General features: G+C 44.9%; 2 protein-coding genes across 10 annotated transcripts in view; one reads left to right on the top strand and one right to left on the bottom strand.

The window, feature by feature from the left end:
- Window positions 1-12,887, bottom strand: part of TSPAN10 (tetraspanin 10) — a 63,791-nt gene that overhangs the window by 4,696 nt on the left and 46,208 nt on the right. Inside the window, exons 1-3 of one of the 3 annotated variants that reach the window (XM_084837585.1) lie at window positions 8,184-8,271; window positions 2,974-3,033; window positions 146-295 (exon numbers count right to left, since the gene is read on the bottom strand). In XM_084837585.1, the coding sequence (XP_084693711.1) occupies window positions 146-295; window positions 2,974-2,999 (176 nt within the window). In that variant the 5' untranslated portion in view covers window positions 3,000-3,033; window positions 8,184-8,271. Of the gene's footprint in view, window positions 1-145; window positions 733-2,973; window positions 3,034-8,183; window positions 8,272-12,887 lie in introns of those variants that run through there. The other 2 variants (XM_084837586.1, XM_084837587.1) reach the window with 2 other exon arrangements.
- NPLOC4 (NPL4 homolog, ubiquitin recognition factor) overlaps window positions 8,463-12,887 on the top strand; it is a 67,561-nt gene continuing 63,136 nt past the window's right edge. For 2 of the 7 annotated variants that reach the window (XM_084837580.1, XM_084837574.1), the window contains exons 1-3: window positions 8,463-8,551; window positions 10,677-10,767; window positions 12,126-12,146. Coding sequence is in view for 3 of the 7 variants with exons in the window: in XM_084837574.1 (XP_084693700.1) it covers window positions 10,726-10,767; window positions 12,126-12,146 (63 nt within the window). In the remaining 4 variants the exon portion in view is untranslated. The remainder of the gene's footprint in view (window positions 8,552-10,676; window positions 10,768-12,125; window positions 12,147-12,887) is intronic. The other 5 variants (XM_084837578.1, XM_084837575.1, XM_084837576.1 and 2 more) reach the window with 3 other exon arrangements.

The raw sequence follows: 12,887 nt of genomic DNA on the forward strand, positions 1-12,887 counted from the left end.
TTGAATTATCAGCATTTCAGAGTTTCGAACAACTCCCATTCCAGAAATGTCTGTAATTAAGATCCACTATATCAGTGCTCTCCCATCCTTCGTAGTTAGTCACAGAACAGGGCAAGTGGTATACTCCAAGTAGGTTTGTACTCACAAATTTGTTTTCCAGTCTAGGTAAGACTCCACTCCACAGCACTGCAGGCCTGTCTGAATTTCATCCATAATGAATTGGAGATCTGGGTCATCCTGGTACCGTAGCACTGCCATCATGAGAGAATCTTGCAAGGAGGCCTTGATTTGGTGTCTTAGAGAAAAGAGAACAATTCCACCCAGAGCTTCCAAAATCACAAAGATGATGATTCCTCCAGTAAAAAGCTTCAGGAGGCAGGTGTTTTCAAAGAGAGCTCCTGTGCAGCCTAACAGAGACATACTACTAGCTGCTAGACCCACCAATAAAAAAAAGAGCATTGGGTCACTGCCCAAATAAGATATCCGCTCACTTGCCAGTGATTCTTTGTCAGAGAGACCCCAGATCCCTATGGCCAAAATGAGCAATCCCGTAATGGAGAATGTGAGGTTCCAAACAAAGGTCATATATTTAACACAGCAGCTAAGTGAGTCTAGAGGGTGATGAGAAGACTGATGGAGATGCCGTTGTCCGGTCTGCTTCGTAGGGCCACCAGTTTCTTCTTCTCTGCTGGGATTTTGAGGAGAGCCTTGTGTGTTAGATGGACAAAATACCTCAAGTTTGTCTGTCTGATCAACAGAGGAGAGAACCAGAAAGTGCAGATTGAGTGTCAGAGATTGGGAACGAAGTAAAAAAGGAAGGTACGGTATATCTTATTTCCTGTCTTGGAATATCCTGATGTACAACTGAAAACCCCTGGCACGAGGGTAGGGTACAGAGCAATGAGGAGGGTAGAGAAAAGTTTTTTGATAAACTTATAAAAATGGGAACATTCTGATGTTATGGCTGCGCTGCCATAATGTCAGTGAAGACTAATTCCTTTATGGCTCCACCTTAAATGAGCTGGAGGCACAAGCAAGGAATGGCCTGGTTTGCATATAACATTAACCCATGGTATGGGTTGTTGAATTCTGGGTTGTGATGTGTGAACGCAGCTGCGCTAATAAATAGATGTGCACCGCTTTGGCCTGAAGCCCAAACTCTGAGCTGAAGTGGGGTGCTTTGTGCCACTTCATGCCACTTCTGAGGCGGGGTGGAGGGGGCATGAAGCAGCATAAAGTGGGTTGGGTCACTCCAAAGCACTTCAGTGTGCTTTGGAGTGATCCGAAAGCCCAGCTGTACTGCCGCTGCCCAGCCCCTTACCTGGGCCCTCAGAACGCACACTGGAGCCGTCTTCTTGTTCCAGGGAGTCACCATTTTTTAAATGGCAACTCCCCATATTTCTGGAAATAGATCCTGTGCAAATGGCTGCTGTCAAGCACGCAACATTAATCGACATGGCAACTCCCTGGAAGAAGAAGACGGCTACTGGCATGCATCCCGAAGGCCCAGTTAAGGAGCTGGGTGCTCGCACAGCGGGGTTGTCTGGGGGGGACCAGGATTCAGCTATCCAAATCCCACTTCAGCTCCAGATGCGGAAGTGGGTCCCCCCCCGAATCTGCCCAAAGAGGACTGGCCCATCTCGGAAGCCCCAAACTGGCATCCAAGGCAGATCAGGGGGTCCCTGTACAGCCCTACTAATAAACCATGGCTTGTTAACCACAAACAACCCAGAAAGAGAACCGATGGTTTGTTGCTGGGTTATGAACTCTGGGTTGTTTAAACCATGGGTTGGTGTTATGCATGAACCCAGAACTGTGGGTTGTTTTGCCAGGTGTGTATGGGAAGACAATTTTGTAAGAGGCAGGGCCTCCACTGGTCTGGGTGTACCAAGTCTTGGCAATGGATGGTGGTAGAGTTCTAAGAGAAAAACCTGGTGAAGGAATATAGTGAGATATTTATTTTAAATATTTGTACCGCAGCTCTCAACAATGACTTCCAAGGTGGCTCATAACAAAAATTGAAACAGTATCTTTATAATAAAAACACAACTACAAAGATTAAAAGAAACGTTAAAATTAAGATAAAAACAGGAGCAAGGTTAAAGAAAAAACAGTTAAAAGCCTGGGTGAAGAGCAACATATTCAGCTAGGATGACATGAAAGATATATGAGCTGACTGGCCGTGGTGTGGGTTTTCTGGAAAATTTTGAATTGGGGAATTTTCCACTGCCCTAAACCAATAGAGATCTGATATTGGTGTTTATTTTAATTATGTTTAATAAACACAACTAAAAAAATCCTATGTCATGTTAATTTTACCCACTGTGCAATATCTGAAAAGTTTTTTTCCAATAGCCAAAAGCAGTTCAATTTAATTATTTGACTAGGGGGAGAAATCATTTGAGAGCACAGTGTGATTGAAATATCATACTCAAAAAAATCTAAAGCTTTTCCTGGAAATTATTTTTATTGGAATGTCTGAAATATATTAAGATATGACAACTCAGTAGCATACACTTTGCTTGCAATATTTAAATTTTAATAGCGTAATCCTATGCATATTTACTCAGAAGTAAGTCCAGCCTAGCTCAATGGGGCTTACTTTCTAGTATGGGTGTATAGGATTGTGGCCTGGGGGAAAAAATGGAAGACTGAAAACTGTTAACATACTAATCTTAGTGTGCCTGAAGAGCTGTGTATATAATATATGTGCTTCCTAGGGATAGTCACCTGAAAAAAAAGTTAATTATGAGTTAGATTTTAGATTCGACTAGTATTATATCCATTCCAGTTGCCCAATTTAATTACCTTCAGAAAATCATCCATCCCACATCACTGCTGAGAAGTCATGGGCAGGAGGCAAAATTATGAAGGATACTGATGGAAAGGACAAAGTGTATGTGATCGATTCAAAAGGAAAAAAGAGCAAACTTAGAAACAAAAACAACACACAATGCAAATCTTGACTATTACCTTTGGTAGCAAAGCTCTGGTTTCATCGTCTCCCATCTTGGAGCCCTGGAAGGACAGCCCCTGCAAGAAAATATTTTAAAATGTACTAAGTTTCTTTGTCATATTTCCCAGGCTGTAGTGTGATTCATTTGAAATAATTCTGCACTTCTCCTGGCTAACCAAGCAAGAAAGCTACTAACGTCATACAGGGGAGGGGAGCTTTAGGACAGACCCCCACAGTCATACTTATCATGTGAGAAATCACATTTCTTGGCTTAAAGAGTACAGCTTTGTCTTGCTTGCTCTGTGCATATCCAATAAGTAGTTGCTGGTTATATATCCATGATACCACACAACTGAATGCATTTCATAGCTATATATACTTCAAGAGTTACAAAGATATGGGTTGCTGCTGCATTATGGCCTTCTGTGACAGATAAATAACAAGAGGATTGGGTGTATCTTATTCTGAGTATTCACTGTGTTCTTATATGGACAGAAATCTAACTGTGTTCTTGGACAAGAGGCATACTGAACATCAGAAGAGCATTTTACACCAGAAGAGTGTGCAGAACTCCACATCTGTATTCCAGTGACCAAGGGCTGAATTCAGACCTAGGACTCTATAGGGGTTCAAATCCCAACTCAGCATTGAATTTGCTGAGTGACTTTAAGCAGGTTGCTAACTCTCAGCCTTGGTTTCCCATCTGTAAAATAGAAATACTAATGACCTACAACACTATTGTGTGAAGATCAGCATGGCGTCAAACGTTCCTTACTGGAAAGGCCCTATATTTATAATAATTAAACTGCCGATTGAATATGGAATGAATCTCTCCAAGGATATACTGCATTACTAGGAAGCAAGATAAGTCTTCCAAAATCCTCTCCTTAACCAGCAGGTCTACATGATTCAGGAGATTGTGAGGCAATGGATATAGTCCATTCTGATTGGCTCTCATTGCTGTGGCATATTACTAGTGATGGCTTTTTGGACATTTACCTAGAGAGCTCAGAAAGCACCTGCAGACATGTCAAAGAACATACACCAGAGCTTTCAGGTAAGCTGTCACCTACTTGCCCAGACCAGCCTACACAAACCCAAAATATTGAAAATGCTAATCTAGCAAATTTATTTGAAAGGGCTATTGAAACCGGTCAGATTATGGTACAAGTGTAATTTAACAGTGGGGATGCCTATATCAAAATCAAATGTTGAAGTTCATCAGGCAGGTTAGGGAAAACACACTGGATTCTGTGGTTCGAGTAAGACAACATATATGCAATGCTCCCTAGGATGGTTTGGAAGACTGGGAACAGGCTTATGATTTCCATCCTTCTGTCTCCCAAACGTATTCCCTCCTTCTTTTCCTAACCAAAGCTTGGTTAACCATTAACCTATTGCTCACAATAGTTTCCAGTGGGTTTGCTGACCATAGTTTAGAGAGGCAATCCTGGCCAATGCCAAATATAATTTGCCCTAATCAGATGCCACAGCAAATGATGGCTTCAGAGAACCAGAAAAGGGAAGAATAAATTGTTTCATGAAAGATGAGTGGAGAGGAAAAGGAAGGACTGCACAAGCCAGTCACATGTTTCTAATCTTCCAAACCATGCTTTCGGGAATCAGTGATCTGACATCTGAATTTAGCTGCATATATGTGCCTGTGGTACATGAGAGAGTGATGTAATTGGCATTATGTCTGATGGCTTTTTATATTCTCATACAAGGTGGAATTCTTAGGATTCTTATGGTGGCATCTTATGTACACTTAGGGCACAATCCTATGGGTTGCGCACCCTGGATACTCCTAAGCCCCCGAATTCGGAGGCTTACGAGTATCCTATGCAGAGAGGCAGGTGCTTCCCATGCTGCATTTTAGCTAGATGGGTGACTTTGCCTGTCTAGTGGAGGCTTCGGGGAGGGAAAGAAGCTGGGGCAGTGATAGGAAAAGGCATAAGCCAGTCGCCCTGTCCTCCTCCCCTCTCTGCCCCCAGGAATGCCTTCTTTCCCGTCTCCCTGCTCCATTTACCTAGCGTGGAGAGGCAGCTGGCAGGGTTCTCTCCATGCTAGCTATGAAGGGCAGGGGGCAGGGAGAACAGTTTCCTGGCTCTGAACTCAGAGCGCTGTCTTCAAGCGCAGAGCCAGAAAATGGAAAAATCCTGTGTCCCCCGATGCTGTCTAGGGGCATAGGATTGCTCCCTCTGGGTTGTATCCAATATTAATCTGACTTAAGTCCCATTCATTTTGATTTGTCTACTCTAAGTAGGATTAACATTGATACAACCTTTAAAGGAAACATTATTGAATTTAATGGGGGTCCCTTCCAAAGCAATATTTCAGCTCCCACTAGAACATTAATTCCAGTGACAAAATTAACATTGGTTTATACAAGGAGTTCTATCATCTCCTGCAGTGCAACACTTTTACCTTACTAACATAGCAGTTTCACCCATACCAAATAATCCAAATGTAAAACAATTCTACTTGGACAAATCATAGGTTCATTTTCCAAGACTGCAAAAGATATCTACAACAGAAATCAGAGCTACTATTTCTAATAAAAGTGTTTCTCAGTCTGCAGTGAGCAGCGCCAGCTCCAGGTTTTTGAGGGCCGTTGAGTAAAACACTGTCAGTAGGCTCCCTCCCCCGGTGAGCCTACCTTTGAGCAAGTAGGCAGTGGTATCTGCTCCTGCTCCTCATTTTATGTATGCATTTATTTGATTTGTACCCCACCTTTCTACCCCCCAAAATGGCACTCAAGGCAGTTTACAATCACAAATAAAACTTGATTAAGACAGTAATAAAAACAAATACATTAAAACACAATAACAACAGAATAAATTCTGCATCCAACCCAACAGACCCGCTTACATGCCAAAGCTTGAATAAAAAGGTTTTTGCCTGCCAGCAGAGGGACAGCAGAGAGCGAGAGAATCGACTTCCCTTGGCAGGCAGTTCCACAGCTGGGAAGAGGCCACTGAGAAAACCATCTTTCAGGTCACCACCAAACATGACTCTGAAGGTGGTGGTCTCAAAAAAAAGGACCTCTCCCAAAGATCTTAAGACTCAAGCAAGATCATATGGGAGGAGGTGGTTTTTTAGCTAGCCTGGTCACAAGCTGTATAGGGCTTTAGAGGTCATAACCAGCACTTTGAATTCTGCCTGGAAACAGACTGGTAGCCAGCCAGTAACAACGGAGGCACATGCTCCCTGTAACCACAGTCCGGCCACAGTATTCTCAACCAGTGGAAGTTTCTGAACAGTTTTTGAAGGCAGCCCCATGTAGAGCATGATCCAGTAGTCCAAATGGGATGTAACTAAGGCATGCATGACCATGGCCAAATCAGACATCTCTAGGAATGGGCACAGTTGCCACACTATCTTTAGCTGGGCAAATGCACTTCTGGCCACCACCGAAACCTGGACATCCAGGTGCAAGGCTGAGTCCAGGAGTACACCGAACCTGCAAGCATGAGCCTACAGGGAGGGTAAGCCCATCCAGCACAGGTTGAATCCCTGTTCCCTGATCTGCCTTTTGACTAACCAGGAGCACCTCTATCATGTTTAGATTAAGCTTCTATTTGTTTGCCCTCATCCAGTCTATTGTCAACATCAGACACTAGTTTAGAACTAGAACAGGTTCCTTGGATTGGGATGGAAAGGAGAGATAGGGCAGGTTCGCACATCACACTAAGCCACTCTGCGAATATATCATGGTGGCTGGTTGTTCGCTGAACAATCCACGGTACACCTGACAGACTATTGGGTTTGTTGTGGCTTGTTCTTCCCCTCCTTCCCCCTTAGTCCTCCAGCTGGCTCTGGAACGTATCCCAGGCGCCTTTGCAGCAGAACCCATCTTGTCTCCTTGTCCCAGCCCATTCCAATCACTACCCCTTTTCATTCCCGTTTTTTCGATGCCTCAAAAATGCACAAATGGAGTTGTAATTATTATTATTATTGCCAGTCTTTCACAAATGTGCACTTATGGCTGTTCACAATAATAATAATACAACCCCATCTGTGTATTTCTGTGGCACTGGGGAAAAAAGCTGGGGAACGAGTGATGGTCCTTCCAAAGTGCCATTTTGGCATCGGTGGAAAGGCAGTCACTGGTGAGGGGGCTGGAACAGTGGCACAGGGTGTGTGTGTGTGCCACTCTTGCCAAGTGGCTCTATAGTTGATCCTGGGAACCCATGACAAAACCGGTCTCCTGGGTTCAGATGACACAGCAACCCACAATGGGCATGAACAACCCCACATTAAGTCATGCGTTCTCTTGTTTGTGAATAATAATCCACCCCATGGAAAATGCACTGGGTTCAGAGGACATGACAACCTACCATGGCTGGCTGCCCATGATGGGCTGTTGTGTCATGTGAACCCAGACACAGAGTTGGGTGTCATCAGCATACTGGATACACTAAATCCCCAGACTCTGGAAATCTCTCCCGGCGGTTTTGTGTATATGTTAAATAGCATGGGGAAGATGGAATCCTGAGGGACACCACAAGCCAATGGCCACAACGTTAAACAGGAATCCCCCAGCACTACCTACTAAGATAACCCTTTAGCCCTACCACCACTGGTTGTCAGGGCCAGAGCAAGGTGAACAAGCATGTTGCAATGGTTAAGATGGGACGCAAGTCCAGGAGGCGTTGGTTAGTGGGCCCCTGCTGGGGTGTGGGCCCTCAGTAGGTGCCCCACCACACCTACCCTTGATACCAGTCCCAGCAGTGAGCAATTCTCAGAGAAGGGAACATAATGCATTGTGTTAGAGAGTAGCTTTCTTTCTCTCAGTGGATATTTTGGAGCAACTTTGTAGATACAATTCTTGGGAAGTACAGCTACCTTTAAACTGGCAAAAGCTCTGGCAAATAGCCGTGGCAGTACCAACTGAAATTAGGTAAAAGCAAAGTCTAAATATTTGGTTTTCATAAAATATGGCATGATTTTACTTTACATACAAACCAGGGATATACACAGGAATATTTGTCAAAGCCTTCCTTAGAATATGGGCAAGAGACGGGAAATATATGTTGTTATTATGAAGAACCATAAAGAAACCTCCAAGCAGTCAATGGATTCCACCTATACTTTTGTATCTAAAGTTAAAGGGGGGAAATGTACTGCCCTCTTATCAATAATTAGATTTACATTTGAAGTATTTTCTTTCTTTCTCTTTGGATTTGGGAAATTAATTTCAAAAAATGAAAACGGAAGCCGTTACCCCCTTGCTATTTCGTGAGAAATGTCGCTCTCTTTAGAGAAAAATTCCCAGCCGTTCTAACCGGAAAATTCCCCCCACAACCTCCGTGCGAGAGAGACCTTCGGGAGCAAGGGCCGAGCTCCGGCTAGGCGGAGCCGGCAGGCGGAGGGAGGAGGAGGAGGACAAGGAAGAAGCGGCGCCCTGTTCGGAGCCGGACCGTTTCTACCCGGAACCTTGTTGCCGCTACTTGCGCTACCGCACGGGCACGGTGACGCGGCAGTATTGGCGGCGCACGACGGCAGAGAGGGCGGGCGGTCAGGAGGCGGCGCCACCGGAGCCGGGGCAGGACGTGGGTCGGGAGCGGCCGCGAGGACATGGCGGAGACCATTGTAAGTTGGGCTTGAGAGAAAGGGAGGGGGACGGTCATGGGGCGACCCCCCCGGTGAGGCCTGTGAGGGAAGAAGAGGCGCCCCTTCCCCCTTCCCCCCTGTTCAGCGAGGGAGTGTGTCGCTTTATCTCCACCCGACCCGGTGTCTTTGTCATAGTGAGGGCGGCGGGGAGTCTAGACCGGCCCGCGCTTTATCGCTCCCCCTTTTACCGCGTGACTTCCGCGCCCCTTTTGGTTTCTGTAGCTTCCCCGAATGCCTCACCTTGGTGCTGACACGTCTGCCTTAGATGGCTTTTCTTTTCGGCCGTCTGGGCTTATTTTCCTCAAGCATCTCCATGCAGGTTTTATGAAGGAGGAAGAGGAAAGAGGCGATGTTTTCAACTGTTCAGGGGACAGATTGCCCTAAGACGGACAGCTCCTCCGTCCACCTTGTTCTTCCTGTGAAAGGGGGAGTTGGCGCTGAAGGCATCTCTCCCCCCCCCCCCCCCCGAGAGTTAACATACCGCTTTTCCATTCCACTTCCACCAAAGTGAGAAATGCTACTTCCGCCCAAGAGGGAAGACCACAAACTTACATTGGTTTAATAATAATTCCTTCTCCCAAGGGAATAGTGGGAGCTGCAGTTCGTGAGGAGGGGGGCTGGGGGCTGCTCACACATTCTCATCATACCACTAAACTACAGTTCCCATAATTCTTTGGAGAAGACCATGACACTTAAGCAAGAGTAGAACTTTTAGTGTGGATTTAGAGTTAGTCTCAGTAACCTCTCTCTTCCTCCCTGTCCTTGGGGCAGGGAGTATGTGGGCAGGGAGCAGACAAACCCAACATCTGATTATTAGAGTCAAAAGCTCATTGTAGCTTATAGTTTCTGTAACACCAGCAGCATTCCTGCCCGCTCCCCTTCAGTTTAGTTATTATATTATTTTGAAGCATTACAAGTAGCACTAAAACTGAATCTCTTCGAATCTAGGTTCAGTTTTAGTACTATTTGTAATGCTTCAAGATGGATGTGTTGATAGGATATTTGGGGCTCAGTCCTATTCAGATAGGCAGTCGCCTCCGAACTCAGAGGCGACCACCTATCCAAAGCAGGGCAGGAGAAGCACGGAGGGGATTGTTCCCTCTGCGTGTCTCCAGCCCTGGGAGGCTGCCATAGGACACATTGGATGTGTCGTACAGGTGTTTCCGCCCGCCCTGGAATGCCTTCTGGAATGCCCCTTTTTGGCCGCTCCGCTCTCCTCTTGTGAGCGCGGAGGACGGGGCTGTTCCGCACTGCCTCCAAGGCAGCACGGAAGTGGGGGGAGGTCAGTTCTCCAGGAACCGACCTCAGAGCGCAGTCTCCGGGGTCAGTTCCTGGAAAACAAGATAAGCTATGGCCGTCTAGCTGCTGTCTAGCAGCCATAGCATTGCTCCCTTGATTACCTGCCTGTAAGCCATTATGGCTTGTGTGTGTACAGGGGTGACTGGCACAAGTACAATATGGGGATACAAAGACATTGGGTGCTTAAACCTGTTTCAGAATTAGTGTAGTATTCTCTGTAGTGGCGATCAGCCTAGAGGCTATAATTTTAATTCACTGCCTGATGAGATCAGCACCCCTCGGTGTACTGTGATATACTAATTGAGTTGTTTTCCACTTTCAAGCTTTAGAAACATTGAATTTGTATGCCATCTGACAATATCCAGATAGGTTGGGTACAAGGCAGAAGGATATCCTTGGAGTAACTTATCTTAGAAAAGTCATAGGCATCCTTAGCTTAGCTCCAGCTGTAGAAAGTAAGGGGCTTATGCTCCTAACTGAAAAGGGTAGCTTAGTCCATGCTAGAATGTGTGAATACCCTAGCAGTTGCCTTATAGCAAGTGGTTTATGTGAAGAAGCCTTTACATTGTTTTTCCACATCTGTATTGCAGAGGTGGAAACTTCTCCATGCTCTTAATGTACAATGAGAAGGTTGACCTAAGGGACTTGTTGATGGGACTCACTAAAGATGTCAAGGATTGAACCTGGAACTTTCTCTGTATAAAGCATGTGCTCTACCACAGAGCTATAGCCCCCTCCCCTGTGACCCCTCCAACGTTTGGAAGATGTTTGAAAACTAACTGTATGTGCCATAATCTTCACCAAGGTTGGCTGTAGAATCCCTGTCCAAATGTCTGGAGACAGTGAGTGGCTGGATGGGGAGGAATAAGCTGAAGCTGAACCCTGACAAGACTGAGGTACTTTTGGTGGGAGACAAGAGGAGGTTGGGGGATGTTGACCTGGTGTTGAATGGGGTACGGCTACCCTTGAAAGACCAGGTCCGCAGCCTGGGGGTCATTTTAGACTCCCAGCTGTCCATGGAGGCTCAGATGTCAGCTGTGAGCTGGACAGCACTGTACCAACTCCATCTGATACGGCGGCTGCACCCCTACCTTCCCAACCATCTGCTCCCATCAGTAGTACATGCCCTGGTCTCCTCTCGTTTAGAGTACTGTAATGCGCTCTAAGTGGGGTTACCCTTGAAGATGGGTCGGAAGCTGCAGCTGGTACAGAACACGGCGGCTTGCCTGATTACAGGCAGCCGCTGGTGAGATCACATCACTCCAGTGCTGAAGGAGTTGCACTGGTTACCAGTTGTTTTCTGGGCCAAATTCAAGGTGTTGGTTTTGACCTTTAAAACCCTATATGGTTCCGGCCCAGCCTATCTTAAGGAGCGCCTCCAGCAACACCAGACAGGCCACTTAACAAGATCAGCCTTGGATGGCCTTCTCTCTGTCCCCTCAGCCAGGACAGCTAGGCTGGTGAGGACGAGGGAGAGGGCCTTCTCTGTGGTGGCCCCCACTCTGTGGAACTCCCTCCCTAGGGAACTCTGCCATGCCCCCTCTTTAATGAGCTTCCACGGCGAATTAAAAACGTGGTTGTTCAGGCAGGCATTCGGGGTGCGTTAGGGTATTTTTTATGATATTTTTAATGTAGAATTTTATTGTTTTAAGTGTTGTTGTACATCACCCAGAGTAGCTGGGTGACCAGCCAGATGGGCGATTAATCAATTTAATAGATAAATAAATAAATAAATAAATAAATAAATAAATAAATAAAAAGAGCTGTGAAAAAGCCATTTCTAAAGGTTGAATTACATATAGTAAGGCTACATCCCTCCCCAAAGCCCCCATAGTGCATATAGCTTAATACTGCACAGGTGGGAACAGTCAATCTAGAGAAACCACAGGCAACAGGCCTGGTGGGTAGCTACAAGAGACAGTATTCATAATTGGGATGCCAATGCTATTCCCTTCCTCAAAGGTGCCTTTGTTGCGGTATTTTCAGGCTTTTCAGGCTTAACAAAATTTTAGTACTTTTTAGATCTGTTGTGATATTATTCACTGCTGCTGTTTTTATTCTGCTTTAGATTTCATGTTCATGTTATATTTTTGTATTTTGTGGTTTTAATTTTTACATATAAACTGCCCTTGGAACTTTTTTTATTAGGTGGAATATAAATATTGAAAAATAAATGCATAAACTTGAAATGCTAGTTATTAAATTGTTGTGTCATTAGTACCCAAAATGCTCCCATGTCTTTTTTCTTTAACAGCCTGATCCTATGCATAGTAAGGTATGTATAGTTCTGCATAGGATTGGGCAGAACATGTTTTTATAAAGTTTAGCTTCCCATAGCTGATGTTAAAAAAAAATTGTTGGCGGTATTTTGTCTTTGTGATAGTATTGACCAGATGTGTCTGGGGTGCCATGTTGATAACGTTAATCAGCTATACCAATAAAAGAGGTAGAGCCTCATGCAGTCATAGCCTTCAGTTTCAGAAGCTAGGCTGTGGTGTGGCTTGAATGTAGTTGTAGTCAAACCTGTTTTTGGTAGAGTTGGATCAGCCGTTTTGATAATGGCTGAATGGAATTTAAGCACTACCCTTTAACCTGCTTTAGATGTAGATGTTCACGTGCTATTCTTTGTGCCAATCACATATCTACTTGATTGCTGATGTCTGATTCTGTTAACCAAGTTTTTTTTAGCAGAGCTTGGTCAAAATATTATTTATTCTTACATTTTTAAACTGTCCAATAACCACAATTCTCTGGCATACAGGTAAAATAGTTATCAATATGGGAGTACAAATTACAAGAACAACTGACAGATCAATAACATTTTGGAAAAATGTTCCTGTTTAACTTCTCTCAAAATTGTTAGTCAAGGCCTATCCAGAAAACAGGCTTGTTCTACTGCTTGTAAAGGTTTCAAACACATGTCACAGTTGCAAGGTTCTGGGTTACAAGTGACATCTAAGCAGGTTTCCTGGATGGTAGTGTCTGCTTTGGGGCTTCTACTGAAGCAGCAACTGCC

Source organism: Heloderma suspectum, chromosome 2 (genome assembly GCF_057233095.1).
Source record: "Heloderma suspectum isolate Gila_16-S chromosome 2, 16-S_ref, whole genome shotgun sequence".
NCBI classification, from domain to species: domain Eukaryota; kingdom Metazoa; phylum Chordata; class Lepidosauria; order Squamata; family Helodermatidae; genus Heloderma; species Heloderma suspectum.